The following is a 20,340-nucleotide window of genomic DNA, read 5'->3' as shown; positions in this document are numbered from 1 at the left end:
TTGTTGTTGTTAATGTGATGCCACGTGGCTACTGTTGTTATCACTGAACCTACATTAACATGTTTTACACGTTGTTGCACTATAAGCAATTCTCTGACGGTTTTAGCTATATCTGTTATAGGATCAGATCGATTTTTTTTCTCTGATATTCAAGCCACCGTTTTGCTGGTATCGGCCCAATACTGAGATCTCTAGTCTTGAGACTTTATAGAGTTTCAGCATGCAGGTCATTTCAGGGCAGAACTGAGTTCACACTAATGACAGAAACATGAACTCAGATCTGAGTCACTTATAAATGATTCATTATTTATTGAATCATTAAAGCTGAAAGCTCGGATCTGAACGAAAACATCAGTAAAGTTTGTAGTGTAACCTAGCCTGTGTGTGTGTGTGTGTGAGAGAGAGAGAGAGAGAGAGTGAGACTTACCCCTCTATATGGCTGGCAGCTAGTGGACAATGGTTATTTGTCATCAGAGCAGAAGCTGAGATTAGAGGCGAATCAGTTCTAGTGAGCAGTAGGAAATTAAGATTATGATATAAGTCCAGTCACCTTGATTTACTGCTTCTAGCTGGAGGCTGGAAAACCTGCGCGCATACATGGCCAATGTAGCATCATGGAGAATGGATCATTCCAAGATAGAAGTGTTATTGTTTTTTGATGGATTCCTGCAGTTTAGAGTATTTTATGAACTGTAAGATCCAGGTCTTAAGTGTAAAAGTGCTATTCCAGTAACTATGACAAGTTACAATTATGGGGAAAAAGGACAATATTGTTAGCAATAAAAAGAAAAACCCACAAATCACACCAAAAACTCTTGTCCGATTACAAACTACAGCAAAAAAGCATTTAACACAACAGCAAAGCTAAACTATCACTGATAGTAATTAGGTAATTTTACATTTTATGAGCAAATGACAGATTGGATAAGTAAGGATTAAAACACGACGTGGCATGCTGTTACAGGAAAATAAACAACAACGTTGTGATGTGATGAAGCTGAGTTACTGTTACCACCAAACTTGATCATTTTCCTGTGAAAACACATCTTCAATGTTTGATTCCTCTTATACCCCAGCAATTTGTTAACAATTATAACTTTATTATTAAATTGCTATGTTGTACTTTTAACCATTTATAGTTACATTTAATGTTCAATGCAGTTCCCACAAAACAAGTTAGTTCCTGTTCTCAATTAAGTTATAAACAGTTGTTCTCTTACCAGCTGTTCTTTTTTCTCTCATGAAGTTAATAAAACAAAAAAAAAATTCTGCTTGTCATGTTATTGAGAAACCAGAAAGCTTGACCTACTCTGTCCTAAAGAACTTCCCATGTCGGAAATCTTAAAGTTACAGCTTTACCTCTGACTGTTACAAAGCGCTGGTACTGGAGACTCCTTCCATAAATGATTAAATAAATAATAAATCTCATTGCAGAAAACTTTCCATAAATGATTAAATGTTTCTCTTTGTTAAATACGGACAGTTTTTTAAAAAAAATTCATTTATTATTAGGCTTACATTATACTGATCCCGATTCATCCTGGAAGAGACCACGTCCATCAGGATAGAAAGGTTTCATCCTAGGATAAAGATCAGAAGAATTTTGTACTGATTTGCAGTGATGCTTCACACAAAGGGGTCAAGTGGAGCCAAACCATCTGAGGAAAAAAAAAAGTTATATCCCAGAGGATAACAGAGCCACTGGTTTTTCCTTTATTTTGTCTGTAACTGTTTTCTATTATTTTGTGATACTACTCAAAAGCTAACCTGACCCCAGCATTCAGACTCTTTAATACAGGACAGAAATTCTAGTGATGGAGTGTTTTGATGCTCAAACACACCTGATTCCACTCATCCGCTAACATTCAATACCTGGATAAGTTTAGAGAGGGGAAAACACTGGAGTGTGCCAAGCTGAGTCTGGTTTGATGGCTGACTGAAAGACAGTTAATCAATAATCAATAAACAATTACACAGGAAACAAAAAAAACTATTAAATTTAAACATGAATAAGTAAGGAATAAAACACACAGGGGAAAAATAATTAACAATGGGGTGGTGTGATACGGATTTACGTGAAGCGTTTGGTCTTTTACCTCCCTGAGGTGGATTATTTTCCTAAAATAGCACATCCTGAAGTGTTTTATTCCACTTACAGTATATGACAGCCAACATTTATAATTTATTAATGTATGAAACTTTGTGCTTTTTAACTGTTATCAGTTACATTTAATGTTGTGGAACATCCATGAGACGAGTCAGTTCCTGTTATCAGTTACGTTATAGCAGCTATAACCAGTCGCTCACTCTTCCCTCACCAGCCCTCTCTTTTTTCTCTCTCTTTAAGTAAATAAAACAGAAAAAAAATGCAGGTGACTGAATATGACAATAGACGTGAGTGATGGGAGTTGTAGCTCATGTCGGCCATGTTTGTAGACTGTGATGTTCTCTGGGAAATTGAGTTTGATGCCGATCCCAGTGTTGACAGAAATTTTCATAAGAATATGTTTTACTGAAGGATGACCTGCAAATTTAGCTAGTTGATGATTTGGATAATTTTTGTCAATTTTTTCCTCCCCCTCAGCACTTACTTACCTAAACCAGCCAACAAATAGTGTTTTATTTACCTAATGAGTTAAATGACGTGTTAGATTAAAATATAAAGCATATGAGACATGAATGGTGCAGCTCCAACACTTTCTAACTAAAGCATTTGCCACAAAGAAGAGTAGCTAGAAGAGAGAACGCTATAAATTTGCACTGTTGTAGCTTATTTTGTAGTTAGCTTGCTAAGTCTGCTTGCTAATTGGCTAATAACCTTTACTGTCTAGCTCTAATACAGATCATGTAAATAATGAAACTTGGACAAACACTGTTGCTAGGCAACCAGGCAGCATGCTTGCTGTTTGACTGGAAATTTGATTGAAAAGGATTTAGCTAGCTAGCACTTATGGTTAAATCTTTAATACAAAGTAAACACACAGTGACACGGGAAACAAGACAGAATTCTTTTGAATATCAACATTTTCCTCAGAAGTGTTGGCTAATTTGTTAAGAGACACTCCATACAGCAAAAATGACACTAATTAGCATTGAGAGCTAACTGACTTTCTATGTATTCTGCTATAGCGAGAAACGTCAACATTTCCTCTCATATACACAACCTTATTTGAATGCATTTAACATTTGAGACATATTACAAACCTTTAACTTTTATTGTATGCTAACTGTTTTGCCAATGACACACCTCAGGAGGTGTTATTTATTGACACTGTTATGTTCCAATTTTTTTACAACAGTACAAAAGCTGAGGAATTCCGATATTGCCTCAAGGGCAAGAGGAGATAGTAAAAAGTGTCATTTATAAATCTTTATAATACAATATGGGCTAATTTATTCCCTACATGAGTGGTGAATTAAAACACGACAGTGTTAATATCCTTATAAATTCTAATGGATCAAAAACTAATCACTGGTAATGATTCGGTAATTCCATTTTATGGCCAGATGAGAGATGGAATAGATGATGGAGCGAATAAAGCAATTCAATAATAGGTTATATCTCCTGGCACTCCAGGCACTTGAAAATTGAAATTGAAGCTGCTCACCTCATCCAGCACCTCAGCACCTTCTCGGCTCATACAAGATTTAATTAGCGTCCATGAGCGAGATAATCTAGTGTGCACAATGAACTCTTTAACAATGAACTTTTAGTGCTGGCAGAAGGCAAAGACACATTTCTTGTGCAGAAAAGTGAGAAGTAACATTAGCGCTGGTATTTAGTGTAGATGTCAGATAATGCTTCATTGTCTTGTAGTCATTTATCTACCTAATTAAACTCAAATTAATCTCTGAATTCACATTAGTGTCACTTGAGCTTTACTGACTTCCATGCCTTGAGTCGTGTGTCTTCTCACATATGTCAGTTAGCCAGAAGCTGTCTTATATACTGTCTGTGTGGCGGTTCACATGTTCTCCCCATGTCGGTGTGGGTTTCCTCTGGGTTTCCTTGGTTTCTTCCCACTTTCCAAAATATACGAATAGGTGTACTGGCTAAGATAAATTGCCCCTGGGTGTGTGTAGTGCTCTGTGGTGGGCTGGCGACCCACCTCATTCCTCATGGTCCCAGGATTGGCTCCGGATCCGAATATTATTTAAGATAGTAGTTAAAATAAATGAAAGTAAATAAAATTTAGAAGTTTTCTGTAAGTTGTTTCTGTAAGTTGTTTAACATTTATGAAAGGAGTCTCCAGTGTCAGATATTTTGTAATTTTTCCCACCATGGGAAAAACCTAAGGGCAGTAAATTTTTTCTTATTATCTTGAAGAGAGGCTGGTGAGGGAACGATTGTTTATAGCTGCTATAACAAGAACTAACTTGTCTCACATATCACAATAGTGTCACAATATTAAATGCTATAAACTATAAACTGTTAAAAGTATGATGTGGCTTTCATTAATAAATAAAAGAAATTTAGTTGTTGGCAAATGGATGCAGTTCAGGGCATGCTGTTATTAAAAAATGATCAGCTTCAGGGCGGTGAAAGTAACTCTGCTTTATCACAACACACCGATGTTGATTAACTTCCTCAGCTTCTCTCTTAGAACATCTGATAGGTGGCTCGCCGGCCAACATGTTGCAATTCTTCGTTTCACCTGACGGTGGCAGCAGTCTGTGTTAACACAGTTAGCTAAATTTCAGTAGCCATTTTTCTCGGATACTGAAGGATATTTGGTCATGGCTACAGACAAAAAGCACAAAATTAATAGTGAGAAACGTGATTTTAACTGGAAACAATAATTTTTTAATCATTTTTATAGCACTGTTGCCTTGCACCTCTGGGGTTGGGGGTTCGATTCCCACCTCCGCCCTGTGTACGGAGTTTCCATGTTCTACGCAAACTCTCTTTGGGGGTTTTCTCCTGTTACCTCCCCAGTCCAAAGACATGCGTTGTAGGCTGACTGGCATATCCAAATTGTCTGTAGTGTGTGTGTGAGAGATTGTGCCCTGCAATGGGCTGGCCGGCCATCCAGGGTGTCCCCTGCCTTGTCCATGCTACCCCGCAACCCTGCGTAGGTATAGAAAATGGATGAATGGAGACATTATGAGAGATGGACATTGCAAAAAATATTCAGGGGATGAGAGGGCAGAGGAACTGACGCAGCTGGAAGCTATCCTGGCAGAAGCAACTTTTTATCAGCGCAAACAGCGCAGAACATTACTAGAGCTAACAAGTGGCGATGCTTCCAACCACTAAGCATGGAAAACCTTTCGAGAATCCTTGAAAGAGTCCTTAACTAAAGTGGTCAGTGTCATTTGTCTCGTAAAAAAAGAAGCAGGAATTTATGAATATCATCTTGTGTGTCACAGCTGTCAGGTGATACCCTGCTGCAGTTATTCAACTAAAATTAAATTCACTATATTGGACCTTTAAAATAATATTTCGGGGACCAGCCTCTGTTATTGTGACGTGGTCTAATCTGGGCCCCTTTAAAAAAAGGTTTGGACACCCCTGACCTATAGTGTGCCTTTAAATGAGTTTAATATAGATATTGCAGTTGTAATTCTGAAATAAGTATGAAACATGACAAAAAACACTCTCTGACACCAAGGCATATCTTTTATCTTCTGTCTTTTCATTGAGGCCGTATGAGATGACAGATGTGAAATTATCACTTTTTTTTTTTTTCAGGGCACGACATCATCACTGTAATAATCCTGTCATGATTTCACATTGATATGATTGTTAACATGCTTCTCCACCCTCAGAGATTGACAGGTGGTATTTATACTAACACAGAGCTTTATGAAGGCGGTGGAATATTGACTTAATTAATGGCACCATCGCTAATGGAGAGCTATTGATGTGTTTATTAACTAGAGTCAATAGTGGCTCAATAGAGCAGGTGCCATCTGACGCACTGAGAGCAATTAGCCACTTCATTTGTTTCACACACGACTGAGTGTTTTTTTTTTTTTTTTAGCCAAAAATAGTCGATCTCCCTATTGAGCATGAAACAACTTCCTGTTGTTGAAAAAACCCACATGCAAGGGTGTCAATGTACATTATGCAGTGAATACAGCACCATTTTGAGGACAATCATCGTCAAAAAATACAGTTTAGACCAAGTTTAATAGTCTAATAAAGAGGGAAAACTAGCTGGTTAAATGGATGGATCTCATCTTGTGAAAAACGTTACCTAGCTAGCTTTGTTTGGGATGCTAGTTAGGAGGAAACTGCTAATGGATCAAGCTAGCAAAGTGGAGTATAAATAAAAGATCTCACTGTTTGAAAAGAGCTCGCAGTTTTCTTTCTCACTCATGAAACAGACTTGAAAATGTTATTAGCAGTTGTAAGCTAGCGCCAGACTCGATCGCAAATCAGTACCAGCTCAACACTTGCCACTTCATCTGGTCAACATAATGCTGTGGAATGACCATGATGACCTGATCCGAATTTGGCTGTGAGAACACGAGGCAGATCTCCGGTATTATATGGAGCAGAGCTAACAGCTTGATGGCTCTCGACTTAAAATTGAAACGCCACACAAGTGCCAGTTTCATTTGGGCCATTTTTGGATTAGATTACAGATGCCCTAAAGGCTACTCGCCACTGGGCTCTTTTAGGCCCAAAATACACTTTCCATTAGCATAAATAACTCTATTCTTATATTTGAAACCCAGAAACCCCTGTTATATTGGTGGGTGTGGTAGTAATTCTTAAAAAATAAACCTTAAAATAATATCTCATGCAAGTTCCCCTTGCCATATTTCATATATTGACCTTTGTTTTAGGTAACTAATTAATATGAACATATAAAAAGAATTATATATGAAAGTATATATATTTAATACAGCAAACCAAATATTGATTCCAACAGGCTAGATTCTTGATCTTGTTAAATCTTAGTAAAAGTATGCCATTGCTGTGAAAAAGGCATTTTTACTTACTAAGTCTATTAAAAATATTCTAGCACTTTCCTGAATTGAATAACAGAACCCGTCCTATTTGAAAATGTTTAATTGTAACCATATAAAGGTTTATGCACTTCATAAATGTTTTTATCGACACTGTTATCATTTCGATGTAGATTAGCAATAAAGAAAGGAAATTTTACAGCATGCTGAAACCAGAACCTGCTGTAATTATTCTTTCTCGACTCGATCCCTTTCACACATTCATACCCAGCTTGGTGTGATGTGAACGTGTAGACGCCAACTCTGCAATTAGCATCAGCATTTGATAATAGCTCTGCCACAGGCGCTATAAAGCCCACAGTGGTAACGACGGAGAGAACAACAGGTGAATTTAATGAACTGCAATTTTTCAAAGATTGATTTCGCAGAAGAGCCTTGGTGACGTTTGCCTTGGTGCACACACACACACACACACACACATTCCCGCACTGTACACACCATTATTTGCCTGTTCATGGCAAATGTGTCAGCTGAATATTGTGGATTATGAATATTGCGATTTATGAATATTGACAAATAATGAGATTGACTTCCATTTTCTTTGTTTTTCCATTCTTCCCATTCTTTATTGTTACAAATCATGCCACTTACTTATTCACTACACTTATCACTTGTATTGGCTGTGTTCCAATACTGTCTTCTAACGTCACCGTCTTGAAGGCTGTTACATTATTTTATTAGTGTGTTAAATGAGGAATCAAGTCGACATCACTGTAGATTTTGCGATCTGGCACGGACGAAAGCGATTGTCAACAGCTGTTTGTTTGCAGGAGTGGTAAAATCCTTTTAAATATGTAATATTTACATTTACATTTACATTTGTGGCATTTGGCAAACCTTATCCAGAGCGACTTACAATAGTGCTTTGAAGTCTATCAAAAATACATTCTGATATTGGCTCGGTAGGTCACAAACTAGGAATACCATCAGTCCAAAACTTTTTTTTTGTTTGTTTTTTTTTGTTTTTGTGAAAGTGCTAATTTAAGTATTTTATGAAGAGGTAAGTCTTTAGCCGTCGTTTGAAGACTGCCAGTGACTCAGCTGTTCGGACATCTAGAGGAAGTTCATTCCACCACCTCGGTGCCAGAACAGAGAAGAGTCTCGATGCATGCCTTCCTTGTACCCTGAGAGATGGAGGGACCAGTCGAGCAGTGCTAGAGGATCGGAGGGAGCGTGGTGGCGCTCGAGGTGTGATAAGTGCTTTGAGATAAGTGGGTGCTGGTCCGTTTTCGGCTTTGTAGGTGAGCATCAGTGTTTTAAATCTGATGCGGGCAGCTACAGGAAACCAGTGGAGGGAGCGCAGCAATGGGGTGGTGTGGGAGAATTTAGGAAGGTTGAAAACCAGTCGTGCAGCTGCATTCTGGATCAGTTGCAGAGGACGAATGGCGCTCAGAGGCAGACCTGCCAGGAGTGAGTTGCAGTAGTCCAGTCTCGAAATGACAAGGGACTGAACAAGCACCTGTGTGGCCTGTGAGGAAAGAAATGGACGAATTCTTCTGATGTTATAAAGGAGAAATCGACATGAGCGTGTTAGATTAGCAATGTGAGAGGAGAAGGACAGTTGATTGTCCATGGTTACCCCAAGGTTGCGTGCGGTAACCGAAGGCGAGATTGCAAGATCCTGAGATGGGGATGAATCACATGGGATGAACAGCAGTTCAGTTTTGGTGGGATTAAGTTTCAGCTGGTGATCCATGATGAGATGTCAGCCAGACAAGCTGATATCCGAGCAGAAACATGAGAGTCTGAGGGAGGGAAGGAGAGGATGAGTTGAGTGTCATCTGCATAGCAGTGGTATGAAAACCCATGTGAGGATATGACCGCACCAAGAGATCGGGTATAGAGGGAGAACAGGAGAGGACCAAGTACTGAGCCTTGTGGAACACCAGTGGAGAGTATGCGAGGAGCAGATGTGGATCCCCTCCATGTCACCTGATATGACCGATCTTCCAGGTAGGAAGCAAACCATTGCCATGCTGCACCACGAATTCCAAGACTCATGAGGGTGGATAGGAGAGTCTTGTGGTTCACCGTGTCAAACGCTGCTGAAAGGTCAAGGAGGATGAGAACTGAAGACAGTTTGGCTGATCTAGCGGCATGTAGCTTCTCAGTGACGGCCAAAAGGGCAGTCTCTGTGGAGTGTGCCGGTTTAAAGCCAGACTGATTGGGATCTTGGAGGTTGTTCTGTGAAATATATATTTGATATATTTCAACTGTGTTTGGAATGGGAGTTCATCTCCTTACTCATGTGCGTACGTCGATGAATGCAATCAACCATAAATTATTAAGCACGCTCAAGGCTCAGCTGATTTACATTTAGTGACGTTCACAAAACTCCAAAGGCAAAGCTCGCAGAGATCTGAAAATGACAGAATGATGACTAAACAGTGAAAGAGCACCTCCTAAGTGTGGTGTGTGATAAATCTTCCATTACTCTTCCTCCTTCTGTAGGGTGCCATTACTTTTATCCTAATTGAATATCTAGTCTTGTTTGTCTTTAATTTTTGGATTTGTTTTGGATTGCTTTCTTTCAAGTAATGAATATTAAATGACTTTAATAATAAATGTTTTAAAGTCATTTAAACCAGACAGTATAATCTGTATATAAAATTGCAGTAACTCTTCACCAATTATACGATTTGAAGCTGAACAACTGAGATTCACATTAACGAGTCTCTTTATGTAAATTTACACAAACCTAGCAGCTCTCCTAGGACACAAACATTTTCTCAATCTGTCTTTTCATCAATATTACATTTCCTATGTAAATGCTTCTGTGAACGATTTACGAATAAATCAATTGTATCCAGCTTGATAAATGAGGCCCAAGTTCAAGATTCATTTATGACCTTAAATGGTAATAATACAAGTGTGTTGTATAAAAATGTGCTGTATGCTGTTACTTTGTAAATATTACAATATATTTGGCAATGCTAGTCATGCTAGTTGATCAGTAAGCTTGTTTTAAACTAGCTTTAAATGGCCATTGGGCTGTTTTTGTCACACAGACCTGGCAACCATGCTTTGTTACTTTTGTATGCTAGCAAATGAGCAAGCTAGCTAGTTACCATGCTAGTTAGCAAACTGGCATGACTCTGTAAAGTATGTGAGGAAAATTAAGTGTAAATTCAAATGTGGTTGTGTTCACTGTGGTTACTAGAAGATTCCACATGAACAGCCGACTTTGTCGTATTCACTACCATCGATATACCAGAACCCATGGAAATTTGAATTAGTGGTTGATGCTAAGTGCAAATTTAGTGATTTTTGATTTTTTTTTAGTCATTTACCAACACTTCTGAGGTAAATGTTGATACTGCTGATGATTGTCTCGTTTTCACTGTTACTGCGTCTTTACGATGTCCATATAAACAAATTATCAGCTGTGTGCTATCTAGATACATTGTCTCAGCGATTAGTTGGCTTGTGTGCTGAGATTATATTTTCAGTTGCCTAGCAACAGTGTTTTAACCACATTATATACTTAAGGACTATATTTGAAACAACTATAAATCTGAAATCACTCCTAATAATAATAATAATAAGCCATTACTCACATTATAATAATACGGTATGTTTGTAGTGACACACATTATTCAGTCATGAATGGAAGTTGAAAAGGTCAAGATAAAAATAGTACTGAATCACAGGAAACATATCTCTCGCTACATCTTAGAATAACATTGGATCACAAAGATTCATGTCTTACTTATTAATGATCTTTCAGAACCAGTAACTAAATATAAATTTAAATACACTGCTTTAAGGTGTGTATTGTATTTTTTTCCCCCACTGGGTGTAAACTAGTTTATGTTAAAAAGGTACTGAATGAAGTCATTGACCTGAAGCTGGTGTGATATTTATCCATGAAAATGAGAGAGGAATTGAACTGAGGGGTGAAAGGATACAGACTGGGTGTTATTAATTAAGTTCTAGGAACCTTAGGGCATCTTAGACACCACTTGTGTGTGTGCTGTGTGTTTAGTATTTAGGCTTAATGTACAGACACTGCTATAAGTCTTGACTTGGACCTAGTGATCAATAAAACGGCATCCAGACTATGAAATACTGGTGGGGTGGGTTCACATTCATTGTAGTTCCTGCCATTTACATTAGTGGAATAGCGAAGGATTGTCCCTGCAAAAAAAAAAATCAATGGCGAATGTATTCAATCAGCCAAGAAATGCTTGGTGACTTACGTTTGCTTCTTTAGATTTGCACTGGAGCTGCGAGGCTAATGTAGTCTTTCTCACGCTAAAGCATTTCATATTTATAGAAGGCGGTGTCCTAAACCATATCACACGTCTGACTGATATCTCTGCAGAACTGCATGTGGTTTGAGGCAGATATTTACACTTAAGATTAAGGTGAGACAGACATCCGTTACTTCTTAGATACATTAGCCTGGTAGCTGTGCAAAAAGAAAAAGACAATAAGTGTACACTAAAAAGTATGTGGAGTTTTGAATGTTCTACTGTGTCCATGTGGGTTTTCTCCACCTCCCAAAATCATTCTGGTCGATGGATTAGCGTGAATGTGTGTGTGACTGTGTGTGTGTGAATGTGTGAACGCTGCAAGGGATCGGCGCCCCGTACAACACACTGTATTCCCACCTTGGACTCATTGTTCTTGGGATTGGCCCTGTATCCACTGCGACCCCGACCAGGATAAAGCGCTTACTGAAGATGAATGAATGAATGAATGAATGAATGAATGAACGAACGAATGAATCCTGTCAGTGTGTAGATCACATGATGGTTTCATGATTGCTCTTGCTCTTTTGCCTTATTTGCCCTGCTTCTGATAAATTAACACAACCCTGCACAGTGTTATGGGAAAATGCACTTCCCATCAATATATATGGGAAGAATTTGTAGAGTATTAAATGTAGTAAATATAGTAGTATAAAAATAAAGGTAGTAAATATAGTGTCTTACTGAAGAAGTTACCAGGGAAACAAGACCTTGTTCACAAAATGTGTGATTTCTTTCTCTTTTTTTTTCTTTTCTAAAGGTCAAAAATGACACCCTGATGTTTTTTTGGAGCTGACAAGATAATTTCTTTCTTAAACTTTGTTTTCTTGGTTTTTGTGTATTATTTTAATATGGGTTTCTTGTCCTAGCCTTATAAGGATGTGCCAATACAAGCTCGGGAAAAGTAAACACTCCCAAGAGATTTACATTCCTTTTAGAGAAGTTTTGCTGTAAATTTCCTTTTTCCCCCCTTTCCTTGTCTTTTGTTTTTGTGAATTATTTCACAGCATTTCTTGTAAATGGTCATTTTACAGAAACACGTTAGAGTTCACTTTACTTGACTGGAAGTAAAGAAACTTTTAAACTGTATATAAAAGCCTGGGGACACACACTCCTGACGCCACAGAGAGAGGGAGTTGACTGGAAGTGTTTGTGTCAGATTTTATTATATTATTCAGATTTGCAGTCTCAGAGGAAAGCACTGCACTGCACCACTGATTCCACATTTTTGAGGAAATTATGATGCTATATTTTGTCAAAAGAAACATCACGTACACTTTAAATGGCATTCGCATGACCCGTGGGTAAGATGAAAAAAGTTTGGAAGGCAGGATGTTTACTGTCATTTTGTGTAAAAATGAAAGTCGTAAACACTTTACATAGTGCAAAGTGTGAATAAAAGTGTGATTATGGTGATTACAATAGTCTGTTTAGAATTACAGAATGAATTTCACATGTTCTACCAAATAATAAGAACCCTTAAATGATCACCTTTACAACATCACAGGGAAATAATGATACAATTATACTGAAAGCTGGGATATTAGACTGGACTATTTTTCTCCTGCCGTTTCTCAGCGAGAAGCATCCATGTGAAAGAGGAATACAGGAGAAAAACACAGAAAGAGAAGATTTAGAATGGACAGGATTGCAGTGGACAGGCCGAGTCGCTGATCATCCCAGATCAGCATCAGCTGCTCGCTGTGGGAACACGAAGACACCGCTACCCCATAAAGCACCTAACAAACGCAAACACAGAATTTATCCTGACCTGCTCCATCATTTTTGGGTTGCTTTGTTGACTCAGAAGCATATTTTGAGTTTTATACACTGCTTGCTTGTGATAGGAAGGTCTGAGCTTTCTGACAAAATACTTAACACTAATTTAACTATGTAATTCAGCCCAGTAACACGCTGGTTTTAACCTTGTAAACCTCTCCGACTTGGACACTTTCGTTTTCATCTGTTTAGATCAGCTTATGGTGAATGTGGTGAATGTTCGGAAGAACAGATTACATGGTTTCATGCAGTGTTTTGCTGCTCATCAGATTCACTGAACTGGTAAATATGACTTTACTGTCACTGAAAGAGAAAGAGATGCCCACAACACTGGAATATTTGCTATATTAAAAAACAAATACAACTGTTTGTGCTTCATGCAAGTTCATAAATATAGCCTCTGTGAAAAGTGGTTAAGGGCTTCCGCTACTGAACAGAAGGTCATGAGTTCAAGCCCCCACACCGCCAAGCTGCCAGTGATCAGTCCCTAAGTAAAGCACTTGACTTGTTCTGCTCCGGGGCGCTGTATCATGGCGTAGAGTAGACCCTACACTCTGACCCCAGCTTCCTAACAAGTTGGGATCTGTGAAGAAAAAGAATTTAACCGTACTATACTTACTGTAGTTTAACCTTTTTTTTTAATCAGCTATTCTCTAACAATTATATCATATTACTGCACCGTACAAGTGAACAACTGAGGTCATACCTGCTGGTTTGCACTGTTTGGATCATACATTACACTAAATGTAATTGATGGATTGATGCTGTAATCTGTGAATTTCCCTCTGGGATTAATAAAGTGCTCTATCTATCTATCTATCTATCTATCTATCTATTTTTAAATTTAGAATTAAGAATGAACTGAATGTAGAGAAAAAACTACATACAGGCAAGTTCACTAAGTTTCACTGTTGTTATACGAAACATCTCGTAAACTTGTGCATCATCCAGAGTCCTGAGTTTCCTACTTGTAAATACAACTTAAATGGCAGATTGAGTGGGAAAGTTGGTATTTTCCAAATCACCTGTTTTTTTGTGAGAAAACTTGGAAAGATACTGAAAATATAGCAAAAAAAAGTGCTTCCTTTTGATTGTGCTGTAAAAGTTGTTGTACGTATAAAGAAATCATGGGAAGGAAACATGGAAGTTTTTTTGTTAATAATGATTACTCGGTTTGGCGTTCTTTTAAAGATGCCATCTTATAACTTGTCTGTTTTTGGATTCAGTCTCATCATGTTTCTACCATTTTTTTTCACTCACAGGTATCTGGGCATCACACGACCTTTAACATACCCAGCACGTCAGAACGGTCAACTGATGGCGAAGATGATCTTTGGCGTGTGGTTGGTGTCGGCGTCCATCACGCTTCCGCCATTTTGCGGCTGGGCGAAGAACATCAACGAAGAGGGAGTGTGTCTGATCAGCCAGGACTTCAGCTATACCATCTACTCCACCGCTGTGGCCTTCTACATCCCCATGCTTGTCATGCTCTTCATGTATTACAAGATCTTCAAGGCAGCACGAAAGAGCGGCGCCAAGCACCGTTTCGAGTCGGTGAGGATGCAAGGGCTCAAAACGCAGCAGCACCCGGTGGCCGAGGAGTGTGTGGCACTCTCTCGGCTCCTCAGCCCCGAACGCCAGAACATGTCCATCTTCAAACGTGAACAGAAGGCTGCCACCACATTGGGTGTCATCCTCGGCGTCTTTACCATCTGCTGGCTGCCTTTTTTCATCCTGACCACGGCGAGACCGTTTATATGTGGCATCGAGTGCAGCTGTGTCCCGATTTGGATCGAGAGGACACTGCTGTGGTTCGGCTACGCCAACTCACTCGTCAATCCGTTTATTTACGCCTTCTTTAACCGCGACCTGCGCTCAACCTACTGGGATTTGCTACGGTGCCGTTACCGCAACATCAACCGACGGCTCTCTGCCGTTGGTGTACACGAGGCCCTGAAGTTTTGAAATAAGACCAGGCTTTTCAGACACTCATACACACTATGGTAGATGCCAGATTTGGACCCTATGTGGAGAGGGTTTTTTTCAGAAACTCTAAGAAGACCACACGCCATCTTTCAAGAGGCTTTTTTTGGAAAAAAAGATTTGAAGTAGAAAGGTGAACTCTGAAAAGAACACAGTGGGAGATTGGGATGCTGTGGGTTGCATGAGCGTGGACGCTATTTTGGGACTCTGTGATGGAGAACAAAAGTGAATGCTGAAGGAGGTTGACAGGCAATTTTATATATTCTTTAAAATTGAAAGGAAAAGGACAGATTACATTTTTGGATGTACTGAAGGAGGTTTCATTTCATTTCAGAATGGGCCTTAACAAGAGCACTGAAAACCATTTTTTTCTGGAAAATTGGAAAAGAACAAAACCGGACACCATTTCTAGACCATATGAAGGACATTTCAAAGGTTTTTTAAACCAAGCTAAAGTGGAAACTATTTTGGGGCCGTTTTCTTGGCTGTAATTCACAAAGCAGATGTTTCTGACCATGTCAGATGTGAACTGCAAGCACTAATGGATAATCGCTGCTGTAGGGCTTTTGGTCAGAGCTGACTAATATTGGAAACCTGCGTGCGTGTTTATGCATGTTCCACGTGAAGGTGACAAGAGAGACAGGACACACACATTGTGTCCAGTGACTCACCCCATGTGTTTTAAGAAACATGCATATGGCAGGGGTCGGATATGTCCTTGAAGGAGTATCAGACTTGACAAGCGCTTTGTGTGAATGCTACGCTCTGATCTGACCTGTTTTTTGGCCAGATTTAACAACTGGGTCACAAATAATAATAACAGAGACTTAATAATGGTAAATTGAGTCACATTAAATCTCAAATGAACCTCTGAAAACTGCACAGGACACAGAAATGTTCCATATGTACAGTAACATGTTGTATATTGTCAAATATTTGTGCAGGAAAACATTACCCTTCTGTATATTGTCACAGTTGTAAATCAGTTCTGGAAACATCTATGCTGTTCTTTTCTGTATAATACGGAAAAAAAAAGTCTATTTAATGTGTTTTGTTATAATGTGTTTTATGCAGATGTCTTATAAAATACCACATTTTGTCCTGTATTCTGAAGAAACAGCTTTTTTGTTCTATGACGAAGTGATTGTGAAGAATGATCGTGGCTCTTATTCATCAAAGATTCGAGCGTAAAGAATCAAACTGAGGCGTGTAGAACAAGAGCTTGCTCGTCCATCCCCCTATTGAAATATAACACGTAAGGAATAAAACACTCTGTGTCATGCTGTTATTCAACAACAGGGTGGTGTGATGAAGCGGAGTTACTGTTACCACCCTGAAGCTGATTATTTTCCTATAACAGCACGTCCCAAAGCGTTTTATTCCTCTTACACTATCGTAAACATAAGTAGCAGGTAAAAAGTGTTATTCTTTAATAAATTAAAGAATGAATGATTGCAACTTTTATATTATTAAAAAAAAAAAAGACACTTTTACTATCGGTTTATAAGTACATTTAATGTTGTGGAACATCCGTCAAAAAAAAAAAGATCCTGTTATCACTTATGTCATAGCAGCTCTAAACATATATACTCATTCCCTGACTTTCTATTGAAGAAAAAAGTGCAGCTTGTTGTTGAGAAACTGTAAAGCACAACACCCTCCATCCTTAGACTTCCCTGTGGTGGAAAACATGAGTTACAGCTTTACCTCTGCCTGTTACAAAGCACTGACACTGGACACTCCTTCTATAAATGTTAAATAAACGTCTTTATATAAAAAGTCACCGTATCACTGAATGGACTAATTTGTTTATTATTATTAGTCTTTGATTATGTGGCGTATCCGTCATACATGTCCCTGTGAATGGGCTGTTACTATAGAAACGATGATGTATCAGAGCGAGAGCGTTCATTTAAACCTCTGACTGCTGAAATAGCCCTTTTTACAAGGGATGCCAATAATTATGGAGCTGACTGTATATGGTTTACATGCAACATTTACAAGGTTATGATCATCTGTACATCTTCTACAAAAGGCATACTTTCAATTATGACCACAAGCAATTTGTTTACATGAATTTGCATATGCAAATATGTTTACGTGGGACACACCCCAATTTTCAGTCATATGCATATCATTTACTCCATTTTGTTATCATCTGCTTATTGATGTTCTGCATAATGTAGGCATGAGATACACTGTAATTTACACAATATTGCAGTAATTAAAAAAATTGCAGAAGTAAGGAGCAATGAAAATGTTAAAGAAAGAAATCAAGAAGAAGCAAAAGAAAGGAAGATTCGAAACAAACCGAAAATGATTCAGCCTACTTTCCATTGCATCATCAGGATTCTGCATTTTCCAGCTTTTCAACTGAAAATCATGTTTACATTTAAATTCCAAACAATGCAGAATGAGATCTTTTCCTTCAGTAACATGTAGCGTCATGGTACAACAGTTCACGTGTAAGTATCCATGAAAATGTTTTATTTAATTGCTTTCAAAATTACGAGTCACTCGGATTAGCTTGTTCATGTCTTGCCTGTTGTTTTGCCAAAAATATCTGCTAGCTAGCTGATTTTATCTGCAAACATTAGCTAGTTTCTGTAACGTGTGAGCAAGATTCTGGGGACAAAGTCATAAGCTCATTATGGCTGATTCAGTAATGATAGTTGTGATCCATTGCATAAGTCAGCAAACATACAGGCAGCGTCAATGAAATGGCAGAGTGTACATACAGTAGATAAACTAATTACAGGCTTAACACGGAACACATGGCCACAGTCAGGTAGCAAACCAATGACAGGACATAGGCGGAGACAGGAGAGAAATCAAAACTAATGCACAGGGTCACAACATAAACAAAAGCTCATGACAAGAACTCAAAAAAACCAAATGGAGCAGCACTCGTCACTCTGGGAACCACACCGCATACTGGAGAGGAGGAATTTATGAACGTTACATTGAACCTTTTCTTAATTTTTAGCCCTAAAACACATCTTTGACTAGCTTTTAACTTTTGTTTCCATTTATAAAATAGAGCTATTGATCCATCAAATTGTAAGAACCTATAGATCACGGTGTGTTATAGACAGTTTTTATTCTTCTTTTTACACAAAATTGAATTCATTTTATTGAGATAATAATTATATCTCAAAAAAAAGAAATAGCTTTCAAATTTGGTGAAAAGTATAAGTGGGACACTTTACTTCTGAGATGTGAGTACAGCTGAAGCTTCAATAATGCACAACCTGTCGCCTCTATTATGTATAACTTTGATGAATAAGAGCCATAAAACTCAGTTATCATTACAGAGCAGTGAATTGTGCATGAGAGTCACCTTAGGATTTCTGTTCCACTGTGGAAAGAGATTTTACCAAACTGTTCTTGTGCCAACAGATATCCAGGCCACATATTATATATATATATATATATATATATATATATATATATATATATATATATATATATATATATATATAATATGTATATGTGGTAAAAATTATCATTATTATTATTACATGTTTGCAGTCAGGTCCATATAAAATATATATAAATTTTATATATATAAAATTATCATTATTATTATTATTATTACATGGATGCAGTCAGGCCCATTAGCTGTGAACGAAATGAGAACAGTCCTTTCTAGTGCATTCTTGGTATTTTCTGTCCTTTTAAAATACATTAATATTTTACCCTGCTGTGTGTTTATTAGAAAGATGACATTTTGAAATTGTTAATTTATGGCCCTACTCTCCACAGTTATTATTGTGAATTATCACAAGTGCACCATTAAACAGTCACTTAAACAATTAAACATAAAGTCCATCAAGGCTCCATTACCTCACATTATTAACGGCATTATAGTAACATTCAAATAAACCATAAACTTCAGCATTATGAAAGGAATAAAACACTTGGGTGGCAGGCTGTTTTTGGAAAATAATCAACGACAGGGTGAAGTCATATGAAAGCGGAGCTAGAGTCACCACACCACAGCTGATTAATTTCTTCTTATACCAGAGAAATTTGCCAATGATTACAGTAAAAATGATTACAAAATATTGGCACCCACCATTCCTCTAATTCATGAATTTTACAAATCAACCTTTTTCAACCATTTTAAATTGAACAGTGTTTATTGAAGCTGTTTATTAATTTAATTTATTTGGTTTGTTATATAAAATATACAGGATGAATACAGGAATTCAGTGATTGTAGTATACAGCATTTATGCTGATGTGCATGGTTTGTTAAAGTTAACGAATGCTGTAAATAATGTTAGTAAAGGGAAACTTAATGTAAAATCTTACCAAAGTACAGTACAAATTACTGTACAATATGTAATTACCAGGAACACAGGTTAAAGTACTACATCTGGAACCTGATCAAATCACTATTTTAATATTTATGAAATAAAAAATGGGAATTAAACATTGATTGTGTTGTGAGGCCCAATCCAACCCCAGCGTAGGGCTGTTAAAGGAACACTTCAGCCAAAAATACAATGTTTAAAGTTTGCATTTTTCATTACACACTTGCTTTTGAAGACATTATTTGGCTCAGGAACACTATTTGTACATAAACTCTTGCTTAAATAGCAAAAGAAAAGAAAAGAAAAAAAGCTTGTATTTAAAAAATTACTAACTGATCTATGTGTTTAAGAAGAAAGTGATTCAGTTTCAGGATGGAGCTATGACTGTTTTTAGCTTTTGTCCATTTTTCTACTTTAACAGCGTTTCATAAATTGTTGTAAACCACATAAACACGTCTGTCGGAGACACTGAACAACATTTGAGGATGTTTGAGGTGAGTGTGTGATGATTTAGACGTACGTAGAGGATATAAGTATACCTTGTGACTTTAATTAGCCTAAAAAAAAGTAAACTTCAGATATCAAACATGTCTTTACTGGGTTTTTTCCTCTGTGAAATGTTTCTTTAAAGCAGATTCCAATCCAAAGTTGTTAGTTTTATTGTTCCAGCTCAGACCCTTGTATGTCAGTGTTTAACTAAACATAAACCTCACGTGGGTTAAAGTGCTTGTACCTGATTTACTGAAGGTTTAAAAAGTAAATGTGTCTATAAAATAAACCTGGTTGTTAAAATTGCATTTAAACACAGTGTAATTTGTCTTTTCTCTACCTCTACACATGTGTATGGAAGGAATAAAACACAACGGGGCATGAGGTCAGAGGAAAATAATCAGAGAAGCACAGTTTTAGACTGTGTGATTACAGAGATCTTTTAAGATTGTTACTTGTCACACCGTTCAAGTCCCCAGGAATATCTCACCCAAATTCTATAGCATACTGTGTGATAATGTGTTCTCCATGTCAGATTAT

General features: G+C 37.7%; 1 protein-coding gene across 1 annotated transcript in view; it reads left to right on the top strand.

Annotated features, from left to right (window-relative positions):
* Nucleotides 1-18,332, top strand: part of htr7c (5-hydroxytryptamine (serotonin) receptor 7c) — a 45,898-nt gene extending 27,566 nt beyond the window's left edge. The window contains exon 2 of the mRNA XM_026930976.3: nucleotides 14,273-18,332. Within this exon, the coding sequence (XP_026786777.3) occupies nucleotides 14,273-14,975 (703 nt within the window). The 3' untranslated portion in view covers nucleotides 14,976-18,332. The remainder of the gene's footprint in view (nucleotides 1-14,272) is intronic.
* Nucleotides 18,333-20,340: the final 2,008 nt, after the last annotated feature.

Source organism: Pangasianodon hypophthalmus, chromosome 24, assembly GCF_027358585.1.
Source record: "Pangasianodon hypophthalmus isolate fPanHyp1 chromosome 24, fPanHyp1.pri, whole genome shotgun sequence".
NCBI classification, from domain to species: Eukaryota; Metazoa; Chordata; class Actinopteri; order Siluriformes; family Pangasiidae; genus Pangasianodon; species Pangasianodon hypophthalmus.
The sequence above is the reverse complement of the archived record's forward strand: the minus strand, read 5'-3'. Positions and strand labels throughout refer to the sequence as shown.